This window comes from Ictidomys tridecemlineatus, chromosome 4 (assembly GCF_052094955.1).
Source record: "Ictidomys tridecemlineatus isolate mIctTri1 chromosome 4, mIctTri1.hap1, whole genome shotgun sequence".
Taxonomy (NCBI): Eukaryota; Metazoa; Chordata; class Mammalia; order Rodentia; family Sciuridae; genus Ictidomys; species Ictidomys tridecemlineatus.
Window position 1 is genome coordinate 91,209,201 of NC_135480.1, and position 27,485 is coordinate 91,236,685.

General features: G+C 35.3%; 1 protein-coding gene across 1 annotated transcript in view; it reads right to left on the reverse strand.

Moving 5' to 3' along the window:
• The window catches only part of Gucy1a2 (guanylate cyclase 1 soluble subunit alpha 2), a 277,284-nt gene that overhangs the window by 217,942 nt on the left and 31,857 nt on the right, over window positions 1-27,485 (reverse strand). Inside the window, exon 3 of the mRNA XM_078046945.1 lies at window positions 25,357-25,478. Coding sequence (XP_077903071.1) covers window positions 25,357-25,478 — 122 coding nt within the window. The remainder of the gene's footprint in view (window positions 1-25,356; window positions 25,479-27,485) is intronic.

Genomic DNA, 27,485 nt, shown 5'->3' on the forward strand with positions numbered 1-27,485 from the left:
TAAAAAATTAAAGGTAGGGAAAGATCACTTCAACTTCTGCAAATATACTACAAATGAGTAACAAAAACTTCCATTTTAAACCTTATCTCAAAAATCAGAAGCACAAAGTGGTTTAGCTCAGATAACTGCTAAAGTTCTAGCTCCCAAGATTCCACCTACGATTGACGCAAACCCCTACTTACAGTAAATCACTTGAAACATATAGACAATGCTCATCTCTTTCTATCACAAGATGCTATGACAGCTTGACATTTGGGGCTACGAGAATACATTTCCTCAAGAGGCAGAATTTATAATAAAACTGCTCTTATTAATGGGTAAGTGAAAAGTCCAAACTTTAAATTACTGTTAATTCACCTCTTTCAAGAAGATGATTATTCTAAATGCTAACATCCCATACCTCTGAATAAAATAGAATGTTCCTTCCCGATATGGGTGTTATCTCTCATCGGCTATCCCATCCTGCCTTGGAGTGTGCTTTTCTTGAAGACAATGACCTTGTCCTATTGATGCTGCATATCTAACAGTAACTAGCACAATACCTGGCACATAGAGAACAGTGTCCTTTCATAGAAAGTAAGCATTCATCCAAGTATTTGTTTGATAAATATTATCCATATTTTAAAGTCACAGTTGTGCCACATGGAAGAATACCAAGACAAATAGACACTTTCTTTTCTCTCATGGACCCCTGCAGATTACACTTGACTGTGTTATGACAGATATGCGTAGGGACCTAAAGAGATGCAAAGAAACAGTGTCTGCCTCTGCTTGTGGAAATGTTTGAAAAGAGACTGGGAGAAAAAGCAGGTGTTCAAAACCTGACCAGGAAGTGAAGAGGCCTCAGCAGATGAACTCTAATGGAGTATGGAGGAAGGAGGGAGGTGGGAAGCCAGTATGTCAGGGAAGAACAGTAGTCAGTGTTTAATGGCTGGCAGGCAGGAGTGCAATCAGCATTGCAAAAGTGGGACTTGAGATTGCCAAGGCCAGAGTAAAGAACACCAGCCAAAGAGATGATACAGTATCTTTTAAAAAGGAGTACATTGACAGACTTAGGCTGCCCCCCTAAGAATGTAAAGAATGCCAAGCAGTGTGCTAAATATTTTCAGAGATTATTTAACACTTTTTGAAATTACTATGCTGGTATTTGTAATGTTACTATTTACAGGTGAAGACTGTTAAGAAATTTATTTAAGTTGACCCAACAGTAGGTGTCAGAGCTAAGTCTCAGATGGTCTAATACTAACTCTCATGTAATAAGCACAACATCATGAGAATAAAACTTATATGTAGGGAAAAAATGCATTCCTTGTCCACTGTTATGTAATCTGCCTTGCTTGATAAATACTGTCTGGATGTTAATGTATCACTGATGTCCATAGGAGTAAGAGGAAATGGTCAACCGTTATCAAATGCCACAAGCTCAAGTAAGAGAAGGACAGAAGTCAGTCAACAGATCTGTCAGATCTCTAGGGACCCTTGACAGCAGTTTCAGTGGAGAGGTTAGGATGAGTGTGATGGGGTAAGGACAGTATGGCAGGTAAAGAAAGAGAAATATTAGCTTTGGGCCAAATCATTAGTACTATGTGAAGACTAAAAATACTTTATAAAATTGTAAATTAAAATGACCTCCATATTTAGGGAAATGCTACCTTCATTGAGAACTAAAGGAATAGACAGAAAAGGCACTAAGTAGGATCATGGATATTCTGGGAGAAGTTCTATAAGAAAAGAGGGAAATAGTGTCTTTCTGGTCCAAGACAGTCCTGATCACCCAGCAAAGAGCTCAGTCCACACTAATGTGGGAAAATACCACAGCAGGAGGTATACCTTTGATTTCTTAAACTCCAAAGAAGGAAGGAAACATCTACCAACTACCCACTGTGTGAACTGGAGACATCCTACTAATTGCTTTTTGATGCTGTGTAGGTTCATCGACCAAATAGCTAAATGATATTAACTCAAGCTAAACTGTATCAAAAGTCCAAACTTAAAGACATTTTGATATCTTAAGAAGATGATTATCTTTTTAGGGGGATAATTAAATCTAGCAAGATTATAAGGCTTTTGTTAAATAAATTTGAAACACAGACAACACTGTTGTAACAATATTACTCTAGTGCCATTCCAATTTATAAAAAATTACAGAAGTTAGTTTCCATCTTCCAGAGACTTAAGGGTAAAAAATTATACATCTAAATAACAATAAAGAAGAATGCGGAAAAGAAATCCCACCACTCAAATTATAAATTCAAGAGAAATTGCTTTGATTCTCATCTGCTACATAGGCTCATTTGAATCTTCATTGGTGTGAGAAAAAAAAAACTTTTATAGTTTCAGATTACATTATACCTCAGTAAGCCAAAGTGTTGATATAATAGTTAAAAAAAGTTCTTATCATTTTCAATCTACAAAGGGTTAAAACAATTATTTGCTATTATTCTCCTCCCTTTACTGAATTAGTAGTATCTTTGCCCAAAAGAATATGGCATATTCATTGATTTTAAAGTATACATAAACATAAATTGTTATCATTTTTAAATTCTGTAATGTCTTACAAATGAAAGAACACACATTCATATTTTAAAAACCAATAATTTAATATCTTTAAGCTAACAAATAATTTGCTAAGCATAAGGGAAAATTCTCTAAAGTATCTAAGATTAATTCTTGAATACACACAAAAGAATAGGTATTACTAGAAGCATATTACGTGCTTCAGAAACAAAATTATTTATGATGCTTAAGTTCACAGTCTGTAACTTTGAAAATCTGTTATGACATGTTTTAAAATATACATAGTATATAAATTTTAATAATAAGAAATGTGTCATAATAAAGGTGAAGCTGACCTTATCTAATTACTCTAGAAAATTTTTTTCACCCAGCAACTACAACTAAAAAGGGAACATCATCAAAATACACTCCAGTACAATCAATTTCTACTCCTCCCTTCCAAATCCCAAAACACACATCTATGCCTTTCTTAAAAAATAGCAAATAGTCTCTGGAAGTGTGATCCTTCTGTTGACTATGAATAGATTAGGAAGAACTCAAGAAAAGTACAACTTCTAAAAACAGTATGATGTAGAATGAGAAAAAGAAACTAATAGAGGAAGGACTATAACTAGATGAATTATGTAGAGAATTTCCCCTGACTTAGAAAATCCTAATCTATAGATGGAAAATGCATAAGTTCAGCCAGGATTGATAAGAAACATGTACATACATGTGCACACACACACACCCACAGCCCCCTAAGAACATGTGGTTAAATTCCTGAAAGAGTAGAAATAAAGAGAATGAAAGAAAGATAATGTTCGATTGAGCTGCTATAAACATGGATGTGGCTGCATTACTATAATATGCTGATTTTAAGTTCTTTGGGTATAGACTGAGGAGTGGGATAGCTGGGTCAAATGGTGGTTCCATTCCAAGTTTTCTAAGGAATCTCCTACTGCTTTCCAGATTGGTTGCACCAATTTCAGTCCCACCAGCAATGTAAGAGTGTGCCTTCCCCCCACACACATCCTCGTCAACACTTATTGTTGTCTGTATTCTTGATAACTGCCATTCTGACTGATGTGAGATGAAATCTTAGAGTAGTTTTGATTTGCATTCTCTAATTACTAGAGATGTTGATCATTTTTTCATATATTTGTTGATCTATGGAAACAACCTAGATGCCCTTCAATAGATGAATGGATGAAGAAACTGTGGTATATATACATGATGAAATATTACTCATTAAAATAAAAAATAAAATTATGGTATTTGCAGGTAAATGGATGGAGTTGGAGAATACCATGCTAAGCAAAGTAAGCCAATCCCCAAAAAACAAAGGTTGAATGTTCTCTCTGATAAGTGGATGCTGATCCATAATGGATGGGGGAAGGCATGAAAAACATGGAGGAACTGTAACCGGGCAAAGGGGAGGGAGGGGAAAAGAGGGGGAATGAGGGCAGGAAAGAGGGTGGAATGAGATGGACATCATAACCCTAGGTACATGTATGACTGTACATATGGTGCAATGCTACATTGTGTACAACCAGAGAAATGAAAAGGTATGATGCAATTTGTGTACAGTGAATCAAAATGCATTCTGCTGTCTTATATACCTAATTAGAATAAATAAATAAATATTTTTTAAAAAAATAAAAGAGGAAAAAAAAGGTAATGTTTGAAAAACACAGGCAGAACTGCAATCTGAGTTCGTTATCCAACAGACATATGGCAAAGATTCAGAGAATCTACCACTCAGTAAAATTTCTGAGAAAAATAACAGAGAAAACACTACAACCAAACAACAAGTGATCAGAACATTATGGATAATGATATATAGACATTTGTAATGTTAAATAAAGATTATCAAAGACAGAAAAAACTACTGAACTATACTGCAAAGTAAATTTTATTCATAATCATGAACCAAACAATCTTAAGTAAAATTCAGGAGTTGGAGGTCTGGAAAGAAACAGGAGGAAGTAGAAAGGAAAAAACCAAATATATTCTAATGGTCTTTTCTTTTTTTTTTTTTTTTCATCTTAAGACAAAATTTATTTCCAGTCGTGATAAATAGGAGGTGTGGGAAAGGAATGGGAGCAGGACATAAGGATATAATCCTTTCTGTGTCTAGATGGACGTCCCAGTTTGGGGACCTCTATTTTTTAATACCAGGACTCTACTCTGGGACCTTCCTATTTCAGTGATTTAGCTGGGAGATAATTGTTCTCTAGGCAATATTCATTTGTACCTGTTCAGGTGTCTGAGACTTACAGAATTCATTGAAAACTGGGTGGAGAAGTTCCCCAACAGCCTACTGCCTCGTTTAGTAAATTTTCTGGGAAATGTCCCTGGTATTGTCACAAGCCTTGCAGCTCTGTTTTTTTTTTTTAATTTATTAATAGTTTATTTCTTTTTATTGTTAGTTGTTCAAAACATTACAAAGCTCTTGACATATCATATTTTATACATTTGATTCAAGCAGATTATGAACTCCCATTTTTACCCCATATACATATTGCAGATTCACATCGGTTACACATCCACTTTTTTACCTACTGCCATACTAGTGTCTGTTGTATTCTGCTGCCCTTCCTATCCTCTACTATCCCCCTTCCCCTCCCCTCTCCTCCCCTCCCATCTACTGTAATTCATTTCTCTCTCTTGTTTTTTTTTCCTCTTTCCCCTCACTTCCTCTTATATGTAATTTTGTATAACAGTGAGGGTCTCCTTCCTATACCATGCAATTTCCCTTCTCTCTCTCTTTCCTTCCCCCTCTCGACCCTGTTTAATGGTGATCTTCTTCTCATGCTCTTCCTCTCTACTCTGTTCTTAGTTGCTCTCCTTATATCAAAGATGACATTTGGCATTTGTTTTTAAGGGACTGGCTAATGGTCTTTTCTTAATGAGATTCTTGGAAGTTTAAAAAAAAAACAGTCTTATTAGGGATATAACCAATATCTTGTTTTAAAAGATAAAAAAGCCACAAGTCTAATTTTTGTTAAAGAAAGATAACCAATAATTAAATCTGAAAGTAGAGTCAAATTTTCAAATTACAAAGATTAAAAAATTTCAAAAATACGAGGCTGGGTTGTAACCCAGTGGTAGAGCACTTGCCTTGCCCCTGTGAGACACTGGGTTCAATTCTCAGCACCACATAAAAATAAATAAAATAATGGTATTATGTCCATCTACAAATAAAAATATTTTTTAAAAATCAAAAATAGTGAAAAGATAAAACTAGGTAAAATAAATAATTATTGTAAATGAAGATGGAAGAAAATCACGCAAATCAAGCATTTCAGTAAGTGTAAATAAATACATCATTCGATTACTTGAGGATCGACTCACTCCCTCCACAAGAATTGCATTTATAAAGGGCGATTGAAAACAAAAGCCCAAAAATGAATCAGTAGACAAAGAATTCCAAGAAACCACAAGGAGAAAAAAGAAGGAATGGAAGAGCAAACGTAATACCAACAAGGTAGATTAAGAGAAGTGCTTAACTGGATGAACTAAGACATTGTACAACAAAATCACAATTTACAAAGAAGATCTAAGATAGAGACATAAACCAAGCAACGTTGCAGCTAAGTATAAAGAAAAACAATCAGAAACTGACTGCGAATGTGTATAGCATTAATTTTGGAGTGATGAAATGTTCAAAGTCAACTGCAGTTCATTGGATCAGACAAAGGGGAATGAAGGGAAGGAAGGGATGGAAATAGGAAAGACAGAATGAATCAGACATAACTTTCTTATATTCATATATGAATACACGACCAGTGAAACTCCACAACATGTAAAACCACAAGAATGGGAAGTTATACTCCATGTATATATGTCAAAATACATTCTACTGTCATGCATAACTAAAAAGAACAAATAGAAAAAATGAAAGTCAATTTAGTGATGTTAGCCCAATTTTATGAATATTCTAGAACTATGAATCTTATACATCAAATGCATGAATTGTATGACATGAGTTATATTTCAATATATACTAAAAACATAACACTATTGAGTTACTAATATAGCACTATTAGTGTTCAAATATAACAATTAATTAACTGAAATAAAATTACATGTATGAGTTTTTCAAGATGATCCCAACTACTATGAATAACTATAAAGCTCTATTTTTTTTAAAAAAAGAAATATAAGAATTCATATTTCAATATACACTGAAAATAAGAAAAGAAAGAATGCCATACAATTATTATTATAGTAGGAAACTTTTATAAACCTCTGGGGATCAGATGCATCTAACAGATAAAAAAGTGAAATCGTAGGGAAATAAGATGAAAATGTGTACAACAAAATAATAAAAGAAAACGTAATCAAAATAAAAATTTAGTGGAAAATGTTTTTGATGCCTTTTTCAGAATCAAAAATATCAAAGATATAAAGAACAGTTACAGAGAAATTAAGTAAATATTAACAATAACAACAAAAACTCATGAAATAGTAAATTCAGGGAAAAAATGAAGACATTAATTAAGAACGAAAGCAACTAACTCAAAGCACATATATGTACATATGCATAGAAATTATGTGTTGTACATATAAAAAGAGACAATAAAAACTTCTCAAATAGTTGGCCACAAAAATCCCATAATATATTTTAAGTAAAGACTATTCATATTACAATTTCTAATAGCAATAAGAAATAAACACTTACAAATAACAAGAAGATGACAAGAAAATCTTATCCAGTTGGGAGTTAGGAATATACTCCCTGGAATTAAAGAGAAATGAAACCTTCAAATTTAACTTCTAGAAATCAATGATGAGGAATCTAAATCATGGAAAAAATCCTCTAAGGCACAACAAAAACTGTGCAAAGAGAAATGTATGTTGTAAATGTTTTCAGCTACAAAAATAAATAAGTAAATAAAGAGTTTCCAAATTAAGAAATTTATGTTGAGCTTAAGAAAAAATTAGGAAGTGAAAATAGATAAACCTAAAATTTAAAAAGAAAAATATACTAAACAAGAATGAGAAAAAAGGTACACATTGAAAAAAAACAGGAGAATCAGAAAAGAACCATGTAACTTTCTGCAAATGAACGTATAATGTAATATAAATGTGTAACTTACAAAACTAAGTGACCAAAATTGAACCAAGAAAAAAATGGACAATCCAATTCTGGCTACACATTAAAAAAACAATAATCTAAAGTTATTTATGTGTCTTCTGGCCATACACATAACTTTGTACTACTCATTTCTTTTATATTAAACCCACATAAAATCTGTCAACATCTGTTATACTATACTAGGACCAACTTCTCTAATGAATATTTCCTAAAATAGAAGCAGATAGAATCTAGCAGTTTATACAGGGATAATATATCATGTCCAAGTAATGTTTATATCAGAAAAGAAAACCTAGTTCAACAGTAGAAAATCTATCAACATAAATTATTACATTAATAAATAAGAAAATAAAAGATCATATCAGTAGATTGAGAAAAGTCTTAGATTCAAAAAATAATCAGAATAAAAATTTTGAGTAAAATAGATAAAAAGAAATTGCTCAAATATAAAAAACTATTTTCCAAAACCAGAATCAAAGCTTATTCTAAATAATAAAAGATTGAACACATTTCAATTAAAAAAAATCAGACAAGTATGCTTGACGTCACCATTATTATTCAATATTATCTCGAGGATTCTTGCAAGTGCTATCAGATGTTAAAATAATTAGTATACACATTGGAAAAAAAGTAAAATGATATCTTTTGCTGAAATAAATTTGGGGATATGGTCATTTCAATATAGTACAAAATATTATTTCAATTCAATGGGAAAAGGATGGTTTATTTAATATGTGACACTAGCCAAATGGAAAGTAATAAAATCAAGTCCCATCTCACACCTTAAACAAAATCAAATTTTAGATCAAGCTTACATAAAATGCAAAAGACAAACTTTTAGAAGAAAAATCTGAGATTCCACGTATTCCTTAACCAAAATAAGCAAACACATAAAAAGACATAAAAGCCTATTTGATTTTGTATGATATAAAAAGCTAAGTTAAAACTATCATAACAATGAGAATATAATTCTATTTTGTAAAAAACAAAGTGTGTGTGTGTATGTGTGTGTGTGTGTGTGTCGCACACGCTTGTGTGGATATGTTTACATGGGTGCATGTTGCAACACCCCTGATGTTCTGCTAGTTTCTTTATCCTATATTACTACTTTGCTTTAGGCCACCATGAGCAAAAACATAAAATTATTTCATCAGTCTCCTAGCTGACTTTTCTGCTTTCTCCCAATATCTCTCCAACCCATTCTCCATACACCCTTTCTGTATCATGTCTTATTATTTCTCTGCTGAAAGCCCACCAGTGACTATCTACTGCCTTCAAAATAAGTTCAAACTCAACGGGACTTGATGAAGCCTTTACTTGTTTCAGCTTCATCCGTCCCCATCTCTTTCGTTCCCCCACTTTACATCTCTATACCAGCCATCTAAAACCACTTGGAGATTCCTGAACATGCTCAACTTCCTCTCTCTTATTTATAGGCTTTGTACATGCTGAGTTTGTATTTTGTTTAGTTTAACTAAAGGCTATTGTTCTAGCTACCCCAGTTAGTTGTCTGCTTGCTTTCATCTTGCACCTAAATTCCTCCAGAATGCTGTACTTGACAGTCTATGACTTAGTTGTCTGTACTTTTTAGGCTTCCAAAGAACCTTATGATTACTCACATTCTAGAACTTATTACATAATAGGTAGTGGTTTGTTATATTCTGTTCATCATTTGTTTACTCCTGTATTGAAAACAAAACAAAAAAATCTCTATCCATTTCTGTGCTGAACAATGAGGAAACAAGGGTGATTGGAATGGAAATGGACCTTACTCTTATTGAGCCATGTGACAAATAATATAATCCAATTATTGTATACATAATCCAACAAGTGTACGAATAAATACACATGACAATGGGTGTTATGATGATAAGGGGCAGAATAATATAAGAGCATATGACAGGAACATTATGTAATCTACTGAGTCAAAGAATGTTTCTTTTTTAAAATGACACTTTTCAAAGGTAAGTAAGAATTAATTAGGGAAGGAAAGAATCATTCCAGATCAAAGAACATATATTCAAACATCCCAGAAGAGAAACAGGGAGTTTTTGAGAAACCAAATGAAGACCACCATTGTAATCTTAATCCATGGCACAATTTCTTGTCCATAATGGATCCTTTTTAAAAATATTTATTTTTAAGTTTTAGGTGGACACAATATCTTTATTTTACATTTATGCGGTACTGAGGATTGAACCCAGTGCCTTGTGCATGCTAGGCAAGCGCTCTACCACTGAGCCACAACCCCATCCCCTGTAATGGATCTTTTGAAAGAAAATCAATTAACAAATGGACAAAGAAATTCAGTTGGGTGACTGACTATATGTCCATTACAAATATGTATCACAGGTGAGGCATATATTACAAAATATATAATAGTAGACATACACTCATGTAGGTGTGCATGCTTTTTGTTCCATTGCTGCTTTTTTCCTTCAGTGTTCTCTGATAAGCCTTTTTTACTCAAGGTTCACCAAGTTAAGCCAAATGACCGATTTAGTGATGTGAATGCATAGTATTTGTTTTAGTCAACTTTGCATGACTGTGACCAAAATACCTGACAACTTACAAGAGGAAAAGTTTATTTTGGCTCTCTGATTCAGAGGTTCAGTTCATGGTTGGCTGACTCCATAATTCTGGGACTCAGGTGAGGCAGAACATCATGGAGAAAGAGCATGGTGGAGGAAAGCAGGCAGGACACGGCCACCAGGAAGCAGAGAGTTCTGCTCACTGTAGAAATAATAGAAATCCCAAAGGCACACCCCCAGTGACATATTTCCTCCAACCATACCCTGCCTTCCTACAGTTACCATCCAATTAATCCATTCAAGTGGAGTAACCCACCGATTAGGTTGCAGCTCTCATAATCATTTCAACTCTGAACATTCTTGTACAGCCCTACCTGTAAGCTTTTGGGAGGATATCATTTATCGAAACCACAATAGTATTTGATGAATTCTTGTTCCTCTGCCAACAAATAGCCACAGGTACAGAGGACTAAAAGACAGACAGACTCAGGGCATCAACACAGAATCAGGTAGCCTTATCGGAGCTCCACACTATGCTTGCTATTCATTTCTGGCCACCTATTAGGTGACAAAGGTTCATCATACTTCCTAGAACCCTGGTGAGTTTCTGTTGAAGACACCAAGCCAGAAGCCTCACAGCAGTGTGCTGCAGAGTAAAGGAACTCACAGACATATGCTAATTACAAAGATGTGCGGCAGAAGCACCAGCCTCAGCTATGTTCCCACACCTGGGCCCAGATTCTGAAATGCAATCTGCCACATTGTGAAAATGTGACAGTGGCTCTCAGGCTTTGGAAGCTCCCTACAGATAAAGACTCTCATCATTTCCCATACCTAAATTTTACCAGTCTTTTACCTGCTAGTTGAGAAGGTAAAAGAGGAGATTGCTATGCACATATAGATATTCTGGCTTCTGCTGCCTATGACTGGCTCTGTTCAAATTGGAAGCCACAGTCCCGGCCGCAGGAGAATGTAATTTCCACATGGATGAATTCTCAGAGGGCTTACTCAGAGCTGTTAATCACTGCTATGTCTTCTGATTGTTAGGCCTATTAAAATTGCTAAATTGTAATTGGCCCTTCTCAAAGTCTCCAACAAAGTCTTGGGAGCCATGACACTGTCCAGTTTGTACAAAGAAGGTTAACTTGTGGAATAAAAGTTTTGCTGTAGTAAAGAAACAAAACTGGGCTGGGGTTGTGGCTCAGTGGCAGAGCCCTTGCCTTGCACATATAAGGCACTGGGTTCGATCCTCAGCACCACATAAAAATAAATAGATAAAATAAAGCTATTGTGACCATCTACAACTAAAAAAAAATACTTAAAAACAAAGAAGTTCTGGGGTTATGGCTCAGTTGGTAGAGCATTTGCCTTGCATGTGTAAGGTACTGGGTTCAATTCTCAGCACCACATAAAAAAAGAAATAAATAAAGTAAAGGTATTGTATCTGTCTACAACTAAAAAACAAATTTTTTAAAAAAAAAAGAAACAAAACTGGTGAGAATCTGAAATTTTTTAATAATTTCCCTATTGAATTAGGTAATTAATACCTAGCCACCAAAGTCCTAAAATATGTTTCATTGGCCAAAAGGCATCAGAATTTAAGCATAAAAGAAATAAATGCATTATCATGAGTCCATGATGGAGCAATTACAGTGGCATAATGGTGTTCACAAGCAAACAATTCCGGTACTCCCATATTTTCAGAGAACAATGGCATGTAATCATATTTACTTAAATGGTAATTTGGGAATATGCCATTTTGCATCACATCAATGCATGAAGCCATCAAGAGCTCTGGAACTTCACGGGTAACCCAGACCATTCTGCCTCAAAAGACAGTACAGTGGTCCCCATTCACAGTCATAATTCTTCTACTTAAATACCAACTGGGATGAGCAGTTTATGAGGCCTGTTCTTCCAGTCCTGAGTATGTCTAGAAATTACAAAGTTCCTTCATCTTCTATTTGAGGCAAAACCTATTCCTATAACTTGTAGTCCACTGTTATATTCTCTATGATGATTTGAACAAACCTACCTCTTCTCTTCACTGAAGTCCTTTAAAGTGCCTGAAAATATCTCTCATGTTCTCCTTTGCCTTCTCATCTTACATTTTCAAAGAACTAATTCAAAATGCATTACAGGTAACACTAAAGACTTTTTGAAATAGATATATTAAAGGTACATTAGAAAAACCACATAATATGTGATTTGAAAGGACATTACAAGTTATGCTTTGGAAGGAAACAAGAAATCAATAGATATAGAAAATCTACTTGAGATAAGGGGAACTATCTGAGAAATTCTATGCCAGGGTTATAATCTTTTGTGTGTATGTGCTTTCACATGGGAAAACAGGTATCTGTATTTATTCCTCCCTACTAGAGTATACATTTCAAACTGTTTTTCAGTTTCTTGTTTGATTTCTTTGCCCTGTGCCATCCATATTTTTCATGCCCACCTTTTTTTTTATCATGCATATTTAAGATGCAGGGTAAAGAAGCAGTTTAGGACTGTGAAAGTAAGTTTCAGTGCATATGTGGAGAACAACTCAAAATCTCTGCCTCGTTAGCATCCAGGGTGAGGCTGCCCTAGGAATGGCTGAAGTTAGTGCTCCAAGCAAAGCAACTATTGTTATTTGTGACAATCCCAAAGTAGATCTGACAGAACACTGAGCTATCATTATCACACCCTGACAAATTACACCAAGAAACCCAATGGGAAAGTCTGAGACATTCAAAATTAACCAAAAAAGGATTATCTTTTGGAGGACACCATATACACACAAATTCAACTATAATCTGATTTCATTGTTTATTTGGCAATGAGTTCTTACAAGTTCTCCCACTTTTTTAGCACAGCTTTGTTCATTCTTTCTGTGTCCAATTCCTGTTTTTGTACATACCCATGCATATTTTACATAGTCGGATAATGTACACTAACACTTTGTATCTAGGATGCTCAACGGAGCCACGAGTGTTTGCAGCTGTTGACCCTCACTGAGTCCTGCTCTGAGACTGCCTTCAGCTGAAGAGGATTGCCTGACCCCAGGGCAGCCTGCAGCCAAAGACAACTGGTTTGGGAGAGAGAATTATGGTATAAGGGCACAACTTTCTTGCCTTCGTCAGGGGCAGTTCTGAAGAGATCAGCTGAAACCTTTACTGTAATGATATTAACAGTGCAATTTAACTTCTTCTGCCACATCTACTTTTTTTAAGTTCTGATGAAACCATTCAGGTACAGACACATGCTAATTTTCATGGGAAAAAGGATGACTCAGTGAAGCTGAGAACCACAAAGGATCATTCTCAGGCCTTGAAACCTGGTGAGATTTGCCTGGTTGGATTATTGATCCCAATAACACTGTCCAATAGTCTTTCTGAGTATAAATCTCCATCTTAGAGTCTGTTTTATGGGGAATCAGAGTATTAACAACATTATAAACATTTTCTAAGGCTGTAGCATAATCTGTCACATAGTTCTCATTTCAATAGCTGTTCAACATTCTACAAAGCAGAGCTGTCATACTTTAATTGACCACTCCTTATCATTGGACTGTTGGTTTTTGCTAATATTTTGTCAGTAGAGTGGGCATTCAAAATACATCAAGTCATTATTGGATGTTTCTTCTTGTTTTGAATTATTTATTTTAATAAGTCTCAGTATAGGCCATTACTAAGACAAAGATATAAAGGTAAGGTTTTCAGTCTATTGATAGTAAGACTTTATAGATTATAGGATTATAAACATGAATCATATATATATATATATATATATATATAATTCTAAAGAAGTGAGAGAGCTGACTTTCTCTACGGCTATCTTTGACGTGACATTCAGAATAGGATGTTTGAAAGCCCCAAAGGTAAAAAAGAGGAGAGTGGTATATAATTAACTTACAGCATTCATTGGCTAAGTCAATCAGTCCCTACACAATGCCAGCACTCAGAATATAATAAATATTTGTTGAATTAATAAATGAACATTCAAGTTGTTTTATAGTTTAACTTAAATTTAAGAGGTCTCATTAAATTTAGACTTAATTTAAAAAATTAAATAATGTAAAAACATGGACTGGACACTGATAAGCCCTTGGCTTTAAGTTCTTAAATCAAACCCCTTTCAACGCAAAAGTGATGCTGGCTATAACTGAGAGCACCTGCGGGTGTGTGTTAAGATTTTTCATGCAGATACAAGCACAGAAGGGACTAACAGGAAGAATTGAGAAAAAAGTAAAGAAGTAACCAATAAATGCATTCATGATTAACTAGAGAATAATAAAAACAGTTTGTAATTATCTCACCAGGACACATACCACAAAATCACAGAAAGGAATGCCAGAGAACAGAAGATGTTAGTGAAAATCCAATACCTTAAATTTTAGGATCAGGTGAGGAAGGAAAGAATATGTAATGAGACCCACTGGCAGATCCTGTAGACATAGCATAAAAATAATTTCCTATTATTTCTCACAATGCCCCACTAGAATCATCTCTCAAATCAAACTCCCCTCCACAATGCCTCAGGTGCATGGATTGCTCATTCTAGCCTGTGTCTCATCATTCACATTCCCTCCCCTTGAATGCCCAAAGGAGAAAGTCACTGGCAAGGAGATCAAGAAAAGGGCACTCTGGATCTTAGATAGGAGAAGGAGGTAGGGGATGTTAAAACAGAAGCAGAAGAAGGAAGAAAAACAACACCAAAGACTTCAATTTATTCATATGAGGAGGCTCAGGGCTACCTGACTCAAAAGAGATGTAAAACAAAAACATCTGAATGTGGAGCTCTTCTTATTTCCATAAACCTTTATCATTCCTGTAACACTCTTTAACTCCTAAAGAAAACAAAAGGTTATACAAGAGATCTTAAGATTTGAAAGCAAACAAAAACTGCATTATCCAAAAGGTCAACTGAATCTGGTCCTTGACAGGAAAAAGATATTACAAAACTGTAAGATCTTGAACTTTCACGCTAAGAAGGATGCCATATTCCTTCCAAAATGCTTCTTTAGTGTGCTATAGAGAGTCACAAAGCGAAAAAGCAAGCTGGCTTTTCTCTTCCCAGTCCCTTCTCAGCCTTGCCAAAATATTGTTGCTATTTCCTTACTAGTTTCCAAAAGGATGTCAAAGATCAACACAGTTTGTTTTTTCTATCCCACTAACAGCAGAACCATTGGCCTGGGTGCACTAGAAGGCAAATAGATATTTGAGATTTTTTTTTTTCTTTGACCTGTGACTACGGTGACTTTGTTCTGAGTGCAAATCTCCCAATATGGACAAATGAACAAACTTCTTGTTAAACAACGGGTCTAGAACTTAAATCCTGCTGTCTGTAGAACCTATACTACAGTAAAACTTGTTACTGACATTCCTACATTACTATACAGAACTATCCAAGGGCTTAGATAAGAACAAAGCCAAGGGCAGTCAAGTTTCCATACAATAATACCAAGATTCACTCTACCCCACAAATCCCACCTATTTGTCCAACCTTTATACAAAGGTGAGTGTGGAGATGGTGATCTGCGACTACCACTGTTATTTGGGTTTTTCCTTCACATAATAGTCAGAGAGATATAGAAGGGCTTAGGCAGCCAAAGCAAGATGGCAAGTGAGGAGGTTGGGGACAAGGCCAGGAACAAAGGATCATGGAGAGGGTCTTCTGATGAGGTCCACTTCCTGGTTGAGGAAAGTGCTTGTGGACACAAGCAGGGGACCCAATTAGACAGACATGTCCATACTCCTAAGTAGGGGATCCCACAGAGCAACTAAAACACAGGCATGGAGAAAGGGGGCACCAATCAATAGTAAGGCACACATGGATGGGGAAGAGATAAAGAAAGGAGGAAATTCCAGAGACATTTAAAAGGAACAGCCCAAAACTCCCACACTGGATTCCCACCTCTGGCACCCCTTCTCTTCAAAGAAGTCTATCTCTGCCTCTTTTCAATAAACCTACTTCTTGCTTGCTATCTCTATGTCCTGTTTTTCGATTCTTTGCTGAACGGAGACAATGAATCCAGCACCCCTAAATGGTAACAGTGGGACCAGATTCATCCTGTAATTTAATAAAATTTTGTTTCCAAAGGATCAGTATCATGAGGTCCAAGGTAGCATCTCTACAAGTGCAGGGATTTAGGGAGTGAGAAGAGAGTTAAAGAGACCTTAGAAAACTTGAGATGACATTTATTTGCCTCATATATTTGCTTAGGATATTGAGTTAGTTTGGAATTTGAAGGTAATTTCCTTAAATCCCATTATTTCTATGCAACAGCTAAGCTTTTATATAAGTAAATAGGTATATATTTAAAATTTACACCATTTTTAAAAATGTTACTTCATTTGTTATTCCAACAAGAGGGGGGATGAATATTCAACCTGTGCTGGATACTCTGATCTGTCATTAATTAAGACCCAGGTAGAAGTAATCATTTTTACCACATATAGTTATAGTCATAGGGTTTTTCATCTTCAAAATAGTTCATTTTACATGCCAGTTAGTTCAATTTAAACACTAAATGCCTACTTACTGTGATGTCCTGCCTCAAGTGAAAATTCTACTAAACTAATTATACAGTGAATGTCATATGGAAACACAGAAAGCACTCATACTAAATATAGAAACACTTTGATGGCACATTGCAATATTATCTAATGACTGATGACAGACTGTAAAAAATAATTTACCCTGGTATTTAAAATGTCAGGAAAGCAATCAAAAAATCAGAGTCTACAGAGGAGAATAAGTCAATGATTGATGAGGTTTTTTAATTCAGGCAAAGTACTGGGGAAGTCCAAAATTATCATAATAGTGAAAGGATTATAAGAAGAAAGTTACATGTCCTAGTGTAGCTGTCATTCACTATACTATCAAGAAAACAGGGAACTTGAGCAATATAAGTAGTCAGCAGTTTCATTTTTTTTTATTTTGAAATACGTTTTCATTATTACACAGTATTTTCTATGGATAAAAGTAAATAAATAAAATACTCTGGAACATGGAAGAACCAATTATGGAAGAACCATCTGTTTATCTGAATTGTCCTGCAATGTTAGATAATTAGAGGGGGGACTGTGTTCACAGATGACTTCAATTTTACCTTCAATGTTAAACCACAACGCAAAGAAAAGACCACTGACTCCAATCTTAAAATGGAATTAGAGTGGACTCATCATCAAGGTCCATATCACTGAACCAGGTTAAAAGTAAGACCTAGACACTGATTATATAGAAACTGGTGCTTTAAAGGATGATGCTAGGAAAAACAAAATACACTTAAATATAAAAATAGACTACAGGGTCTTAAACTCACTTATGTTTGTTAGTTTAGTTCAGTTTTGTGTTGATCATTTTTTTTAATTGGGATTACAACTCAGCAGAAACAAAAGACCCTTTAAACTTATGAAATACTTCAAATTTTACTGTATTAAATAATTCTCAAAGGGAAGTTGCAAGAATAGTTAAAAAAACACACACACTCACACTTTTAAATTCCCATATTCCTTTAGAAGTTTCAGAAATTTGTGAACAATTTGCCTCTTGCTTTTTCTTCCCTTCTAAATTTTCTATACACACCCTATTTTAGAGTAAGTAACAGACATTTCACCATTTTGCCCCTAAAAATTTCAGTGAATTTTGATATAATATTATCATCTAATCCTCAATCCATATTCAAACTTTGCTTATTGTCCTACTAATGTCCTTCTTATCTATTAGGATCACACTTTGTCTTTTGTCATTAGTTTCCCTTCCTCTAGAACCATTTCCTCAACCTCTCTTTTTCTTTAAAACCATATTTCTTGGATACCTACCCTGCCAGGCATCTGGTCTTGGAGATATGGTTACAAAAAGCTAAATATGGCACCTGACCACAGAGTACACAAAGTTAAGTTGAAGAGAAAGCCACACAAACAATTGGGAAGTATGCTGTAATAGAAATATAAGCTGGATTCTTCTCATTTTTATCAGCTCAAAATCCTTGCTTTCTGGACTTCTTTCTGTCTCCCATTTGGAGCTAGGAAAATACTTCCATAGCCAGAATAGCCATTAGCAAAAGATATTTATGAAAAATTTTTTAATTCAAAGAGTTGGCTCAAGGTATAAACAATGGTATTCATAATACACATAATGTACTATGCATATATCATTTTAAGTGCTATTCCAGGATTTCACCGTTGAATTTAGAAAGTGCTTAAAATATTCATTAGTTACAGAAAAATGGTACTAACTGGTACTAATAGGTAAAACTTTTCTTTTTAGTTGAATAAAATTAAGTCCCTGGAGGAGTTAACTGGTGTTATACACCAGGAAATGAAATATTTTAGGGATCTGGGTGAGACTTAGAATTGGCATGACCCATGAGACCCTGTTTATTGATGTTAAAAGCAGATATCAACAGGCAGTCATATTAACGATTTTTTCTTCTCTTAATACTCATCTTGCTTTAGTTAATGATTCTTTTCAGCACTATCAGTATCAAATCAAACTCACTTAATTTAAACTTTTATTACTAAATTCATTTTATAAGCAGTATTCTCAAGCTAGAAACTAAAGTAGTACTCTCTCTGTCTCTCTGTCTCTCTCTCTCTCTCTGTCTCTCTCTCTCTCTCTCTCTCTCTCTCTCTCTCTCTCTCTCTCTCTCTCTCTCACACACACACACACACACACACACACACACACACACTGATGGACATAAGTTAAAACACAGGTAAACAATTGAAAGATCTGACCAGAACAGAACTCTCAAGGTCATGAAAAGTAAGGAAAGTCTAAAAAATTGACTAAAGGAGCCTAGGAAGACACACCCACTAAATGTAATATGGCATCTTAAGTGAGATCCTGGGACAGAAAAAGACCAGGTAAAAAAATAAGGACATCTGAATAAGACACAGAATTTATTAATAATAATGTAGCTATATTGGCTCTTAATTGAGAATAAAGTACCACATTAACGTAAGACGTGAGTGAAAAGGGAATGGGTGTGAGGTACATGAGAACTGGGTTCACATTTCTATAAATCTAAAACTGTATTAATACAGAAGTTTATTTTTTAAAATACTTAAAGGAAAAAGAGAAGTAAAAACTTGTCTACTGGGGAATTTAGAAAACAGGACAGGGGATAATCTGAAGAATTTAGAAATGTAAGAGGTTCTCTTCTCACCACACAAAGTGGCAGGTGGGAAATTGCTAGTGATAGGGGAACAATGTTGTGGGGATAACCTAAGATGAAAATTAGAAAGGAAGTAAAGTGGCTGCCATGCTTTTCCAATAAAGAAGAGAAGCTAAAGGTGAAGAGTTAGCAGCACAAATGTGACAGGATTCAGAAGATGCTCCTTAAAGAGAGAGAATAATTATGGGAGAGGGAGAGGGAGGCACTCCAGGTTTCTACACAGTGTGTTTATATCTTCTAAATATGATCTGTGTATTTTAAGGACCAGTTTTCATCAAAGTGTTTATGTTATGTATACTGGAGGCAGTGTGGTCTCATTTCTTTTCAGACTTCTCTGCTATATCAGGGAAAGTACATAAGCAGAGAACATAAAACAAAAGTTCTCTCCCATTTACACAGAACCACAACCCAAGGTCTCTGTTAGAAATTATTAAATGAGATACTTAACAACATGCCTAAGCTTTTCCATTTTTTTAAAACAAGGACATCAGAATTATAGGTTTTTTTGCCTTCTTTGTGCCATCCCAATGATGTCTAACATATTAAGCCACCTACATGGAAAGATCAGATTGAAATATTCAGGTCAAAATAACTGGCAGTTTTAACTATTACAGAACCATGAATTCACATTTGTGTCATGCTAGCACATGCCATCACCCTTAGTTTACATTTTCAACACCTGTAGTCTAAAGAAAAATACTATAATTTGGATAATTTGCAGTTTAAAAATACTATTTTAAAAATAGTATTTTTAAACTGCAAATTATCCAAATTATAGTGAAATTGCATGATTCTCAATACTGATGAGAAGAAGTAATCTTAAAGAGCTTGGGTACTACTTGCCACATACAAGCAAGTCTAGTAAGCAGAAAAAGAGCAATGAACTAACTAAAATACAACATTATGATTACTCTGATAATTCAGAGAACTAGAAAGACTGCATAAAATTACCATTAGAAGGGAAATGACATAAGAATCTTAGTCCAGAGACCAAAAGAGAGCATGAAATGGTGGAAAGAACATAGTGTTTGGAATTAGACTGAACTAGACTTAAATTCTCCCTCTATGGCTTATTAACTCCAACCATAGAAGATAACAATGAGTTAAGCTTGCAAATATCAGTTTTATTGCTTTAAAAATGAACAATATTGACCTCCCAGGTCTAATGCAAACTATATTTTGTGAATACTCAGTAATAATAAGAGCAAACATTTATGGTTGTTCCATATTTGGCTGATCCAAGCACTTTATTATAAGTTAACTTACTTGATCTTCCTACCTACTCTGAGAGAATATATAATTATATCCCTTTTACATATGAGAAATATGAGCTATGGAAAGATTAAAAATCACTCAGTGCATACAGTTAGTGAGTAGCTGGACTGTGTTTTCAATCCCAGTATTTGGGCTCTAGTCTTTGCTTCAAATCACTGTATTATTATAATATTATCAATTTATTTCCCCTGTAATGGCCTTAATTCCAATTCATTCTTATTAAAATACTGAAAACAATTACTTTTAATGAAATAAAAACTGATCAGTTACCAACTTTATAGTAACAAGAAGTATATTGGCAGAATTTATTTATTCCTATCAATCTTAACCCATCAATAATAAAAAGTGTAAGTGGTTATTCCACCAACTAGCTCTCCAAGATGTTAAATATGTTATAAACATTCTAAACCACTAAACAATTACATGACTTAAGAGTTTATTTCAAGAAAACCCTCAAGGAAGTGGCTTTAATATAAGGATAATTCATCACAGTTTTATTACCAATTAAAAGACTTCTAAATGCACATTTCATAGCACAATAAAATGAAAAAGTACATACACATTGGCATGTAAAAAAAATCATTACTTATGAAAAACAATCGACAACACATAAAGCTCCATGGCAGCTGAAGATTCTGGAATCTGTGAAGCTTCATAAAGGGCTCCGATTTCACAGTACTTCAGAATCTCTGAGACTAGGAAAACACGATGAGAAACAAGCCCCAGAAGTCAACTCCTCCATCCTTCTGACTAGCACTTTCCAAACAAAATAATCCCATGATAGCATTCCCCTCATTCTGATTTTAAATGTGTTAACTTTTTGAAGAAGATAAAACACCACTCTGGCAGAGACCTTTAAAACAGAGAAAATGTTAATGAATGTCCTTTCACAACTCATGTCCTTCCTGATTATTTTGAGAGAAAATGCACTTAGCAAGGGCAGTATAAAACTGTTTTAGGCAACCCTTAGCAAATAACTGATGCTTACTAAAATAGCAGACCATAGTTTGCTATAATTCATCAGTAAATGAATTAACCTAGAGCTGTCATTTGTTTGATCTCTGACCTTCCGTGGAACATCTTTTTCAGACACCACTTCTCCATCCTTTAGCTCTTTGCAGCTCTACAGCTAAAGCACTCACCAACCCCTTAATAGCTCTAAAACTTGTTAAAACTGAAACCGTCATAACTGCATTTATATTTAACTCATTATGGCAGAGGGGATGATGTGATTTGTCATCTCTCTCCCTTATCTCTCTCTACTCATTTTCTGTTCCCAACCCTAGTACACTATCTAAATCCAAGCCACCAGGTCAAGTGACAACATTTCAGCAGCAAACACAGCATAGACCCTTTAGTATGTGCTTCATCATACAATTCAACCATTACAATTTCCAAGAAAATATTAAATGTCATGCTTCATAGGAGTTTAAACACATTTTTGCTATTTAGTTCAACCTAAAATTAGTTTTTTTCAGATTATGGTAAAAAAAGATTTATATTTTTCAAACAACTAAAATTAGACCATTTCAGTATGCAAAAGACATTATGTACCAAATAATGCAATAAATTTAACACTAAAAGCCTCCAGTAGGGAAGGCATTGTTCACAACTATCTTTCTTTACATAATCTTTTCCCAGAGTTTAAGGGCCTCTTTAGAGAGTACTCTGCTGCATCAACACAGTGATTACCAGGACACCAAAGTGAGGTGAAAAAAAGCAAGGAGCTAACAGTACTTAATATTCCTCATTAGTAAATCATGAGACAGAGAAAGTAGATACAACTGGTTTCTAAGTAAACAAAAAAATAATAAATGGAAAAAAATACTTTCTTTGATATCAGGAAACAGTCCTTTACCATTACCAGAGGGCTACGAACCACTCTTAAGTAGCTTGTATCTAGGGAGTTCTGTTGGAGGTACCATAGAGAACAAATGCATAATGGAAGAATTGCTGGTCTTCAAATCACTGTCTCCCTCTCTTCAGGTCCCCTATTTCATTTCATGTCATCCGCTAACCTGAAACTTCAACCAGATGCTCCAGTAAATAACCAAATTATCTATAAGAATGTATACTAAGCAGATAGAGGTGGTCATTTTGGAAAGAGAAAAATTTGCTGTGTGACCATATATCTGACTTATGACTTCAAGTCTTCTTTGAAAGTGGGTTATGTATAAGTAACAATAGATAAAGAATAAACAAACCCACTTCCAGTCTCTATTACAATCCTATAACAGGATAAGAAAGTAAAAGAAATAGGTAGTTATTATTCTGAATGCATCAGTATTCTAGATACACTCCCCAAAGGTGATGTACGTAAATCACAGAGTTGGACCATTGGGGCATTCAGAGAAGGTTCCCAGACATCAGTATTTTTCTTAACCTGGATGAAATCTTATTTCTCCATGCCATTTCCCATCTTCCCCCAAACACACTCCTTTTCTTATATGGTGCATGTGTGTGTGTGTGTATGTGTGTGTGTGTGTGTGTGTGTCCCATATGTTAACCAATTCTTTCATTCTCATAAATGCTTGCACAAGAGAATTTAAATGTAATTTTTTAAAAAAGATGAAATCTTAGCAAGCCAAGATTAATCATAGTTCAGTGACTTGTTAAAAACAAAGCTTTCATTGAATATGACCAGTAAAGTTGTTATCTTTGACCTGAGAAAGTCTATATTTTAAGAGTTATGAAAGGACATTATTCAAAAGAGAACAGCTCTTAGGCATATAATCATCTGTTGGATTTATGCCAGCAGCTGGCCAACAAGTTGCAGGCATTTATGGTTTTTTTCAGAGATTAAAATTTTATAAGATTGCACTTTAAATCATGAGACCAACCCATCATTACTTGGAGGAGGAAAAATATCAGACATAATATCTCTTTCGTAGGAAAAGAAATATTTATGGAAATCTAATCCCTATTATAGAGTCACCTTCTAAATTATAAGTACTTAAAATGACTCCTTTCCTAGTATTACCAGTTTTCTCTAATATCACTGCCTGCTGCTCTTTTTTCTCACTACTTGGCATCTTATGGCAGCTTTTGAAGGGCAACTAAGCTGTGCTGGGCCAACAGTGTCCCCTGATGGTTTCCTTGAGAAACTGTCTGACCTAGGGTTTCTTCTCTGCAAGAATCCTACATGCTCATTTACAACTCCCAGCTCAGATGTCTTTAGCACTCCCTACACATGCATTATCTCTTAACACCTCCCACTCCCTCTAACTCAGTGATTGTCAAGGTGGAGAGCATAAGGAAAGAAGATGTGAAGGTTAGGAAACATTTAGAAACTGGATAAGGAGCAACTTTTCAAAATATTAAACATCCCTCTCCAGAGATTCTGTTTCATCCTTTTTAGCCACACGTCATCTTGCTGTACTCTTTGAAAAGCACCATGGGTCAAGACAAATACATGTTACCTCAAAAATGCAAAACCAGAAAACTTAAAACTGCTGTGCAGCCCTAGCCCTCTTTATTTTCTTCATTTATCTTCTCCAGTAATAAGATTTACCTCGTCAGTACCATAGCCCCTGAAGTTTTTCTAAAATCGAGGTAAATGAACTTCAACCTTCTTTTGGTTATCCATCACTGTTTTGCATCCTATTATAGCAAACCACTTATATCTATCTTACGCCTCCCCTCACAAAAGATTCATTTTAATATTAAAATATTTTTCACTACAAAATAATTTAGGATGAAAAAACGTCATTTACAGTTGGAGATCCAGCTTAAGGGTCAAAGAACTCTCTTCTGGGAATCAGACATGTTTAGAAAGATTTGGTGACTCTGGGGTTAAAGTCACCCCAAATTTCTTTGTGAGAGGAACTTAGATATCTCTAGGTAAAGTACTTTCCATAAAGGAAAAGAAATACAGGCAAACAAGTTTTCTCCAATCTCCACCACCTAATTCTGAAAGAGAGGTGATTCTGCTTTCTACATGGAGCCAGTCACTTGGATTTGTGGTCCCTTACCACCACCAGTACCTCCCATAGATACCTATATGAGTCATAAGGAAAAAAAGGAGGATTTTAAAAAGAACTTAAAGGGGTACTTTGCATTGAAAAAAATCTGTAAGACATTAGTGAAAATGGTATTCCTGCTATGGTGTCTACCTTGCATGATATACACACCAAGACCTACAGGCAATATAGCCCAGTTACAGTACCTTAAGGCTATAGGATCCAGTGCAGTTTCTAACAATACTTTTAGCCATGTTAGAAGCATCCAAAAACCAGAAGATAAATACTGGCATCTTCAAGATACATATTTACCAAGCCCCAAGCAGGACACTTCAGTAGATGATGCGCTTCATTGATTCAGTCACAGAAGTGACCTCTGAGTTGCAGAGTCCATCATGAGTGCATGTGAGTGACGCTTCCAGCCCCAACCCTCCAGGCCCAACCAACCTCCAGCCTCCCAGAAATAACAAAGTATAACTTTAATAGGAAAAAAAAATGATCCTACATTTCAGCCAAGACTAATGACTAGAATATACAGATTACATAAAGCTAATACTACTAACATATGAATATTTGGAAAAGTTTCCCTAGAATATTAAGTGTTTTTTATAATGTTTTTCATTCTGCAAGTAAATGACATGCATATAATTTCTGCTCAAATATCTTCAAGGATGTTAAGATTAAATCACTTGAAGACAAGGTCTTGGTCTCAATTTCCCATTTTCTCCAAATCTTTCTTAAGTAGAAAATGAAACATTTAAACCCGTACTTTCCCTCTCCCTTCTTTTATTCTCTCTCAACAATATAAATAGTGAGTTAATATACCGAGTACATTAGCAGTACACTGAAGAATTCCTGAGACATCTTCAATTTCTTCTTTGTTGGAATGGTCTGCATAGGAGCATCTGTTAGAGATATTGTGGAAATTCTTTTCTGCATCCCTATAACTAAGAAGAAAATAATATTAGCATACAGAGAAATTTTTGAAAGAATCTGCAAATGTACTCATCTATACACACGTAAACATGCAGTCTACACTTCAGGGTTAATCACATTTTAAAATAACTGAACAATTGTACATAATTCTGGCATAACTCATCATCTCCATCACTGTTAGCAGTGTTGACTTAGAACTGAAGGCAATCATTTAATAAGAACGCTGATAGTGAAAAAAATAGGTGAGGAAAACCAAATATAGATCAGCTTTTGTATAGCTATTATATTATTTTATGAGCGCTATGTTGCTGTTGATAATATTCCCATAAGGAAGATGCCTAGGAAAAGAAACATTCAGAGTACTAATTTGATGCTTTGGCACTCTGCTGTTTTGAAAGTACACACACTGTAACCTCCATCATAGTGGAGAAGAGAGCAGTATGGTGTATGGATTAAAAAAAAAAAAAACGAATGGATAAGCCTAGCATTCAGAGCTGGCAGAATTTGATTCATGGTCTTACCATTTTATTTCTGAGCAAGATAGAAAGACATTGAGCAATAGACTAATCTCTACTAGTGTAACTTTGCTCCCTTTAATAATGAAGGTACCCATCGAGTTTCCATTAAGACTAAATAACATGATGCCAGTGCAACTTAATGTTGGCTGGGACTCATCCAGTGGCCTCTAAATGAGAGTTATAGCCTCAAAGCTAAGACCAGTGGAGGTCAAATGTTCTTACATTCCCAAAAAAAGTAGCCAAGAAGACTGGAACTCTCCTTCAAGATTTAAGAGATGGATGAATAGCCACTGCCACTGTGACCCTACCACCAACTCACAAAAGAAAAGGAATAGGAAGAAACCACCACCACCACCCCAATCATAAGAGTTGCTAGGGCAAGGAGAGCATGTGGTTGCACATTTTCCCCTCCCCTCTGAGACAAGGAGAGAACAGGCGTGTCCCCTGCAGAAGCCCAGTTGAGGAGAGCAGTCTCCCGGGTAGAGAGCAGAGGGTAGGTGTCTCATTCCCCACTGAACATCTGCTAAGACAGAGGATTTCCTGATCATCCTCCCATGCCTGATTGAGTAGAGGAGAAAGATTCTGGAGAGACTTACTGGCAAGTATAACCAATAAAACAAATTTGGGAGCAACCTACAGGCCCACCATTTTGCAAGGTAAAAAAGTAAAACAGAAGGTTCCTGTAAGTTAGGGAGATACCACTGAAGAGAGGAGAGCTGAGTGGTCCAGTCCTCCTGCTGCTTTCCTAGGCCAGGGATAGGACCCCACTAGCAAGACTATGGAGTACAGTCCTAAGAGGGTATCTGAAGCAGCTGGGAGGGACGGAGCCCACACATATACTTCACTGAGGGCTTCACAGCCAGGACATATTGTTATGACCATTAGTGAATTCACTGAGGCTTCTGCCACTTTCCATTTCACTAATGCCTGACAAAAGACATCAGAAAGAAGTGTCTTTGAGAGGAGAAGTGAATGTCCACATCAGACACTATCTGCACTGTACCCCAAATTCCTCAGGCCAACGCCTGGCCAAGGCAGGGGAAGGGAGAAAAGAGACTGGAGATTCAAACTGACCCTCCATGGACTTTACAATCCTTAAAAATTACTTAGAAAACAAAGCAGTCTGTCCAAGCAAGGATCAAAAGGGATTCATTTTAGCATGCTTGAAGTTTTGAAATGATTGTAGGAAAAAATTTTAAAAATGGCTTCATGTCATAACCACCACCCACTGAGATGAGACTCCAATAAACCAGTCAGTTAGGCAAAATGCTTAGTACCATTTCTAGAATACAGGAGTCACTCAATGAGAGGTGGAATTGGGAACACAGACATTAAACACAGCTACAGCGTTATTTTTAAATCAAGTTCCATCATTTTTATTTAGAGTGACTTTAGGCAAAATGTTTTTTCATTGAGTCTGTGAAATAATGTGGTTAGGATTAAATAGCAGATGTAAAGTACTCAGCATGTTGCCTCAAACATAGCAAGAGATAGTAGCTC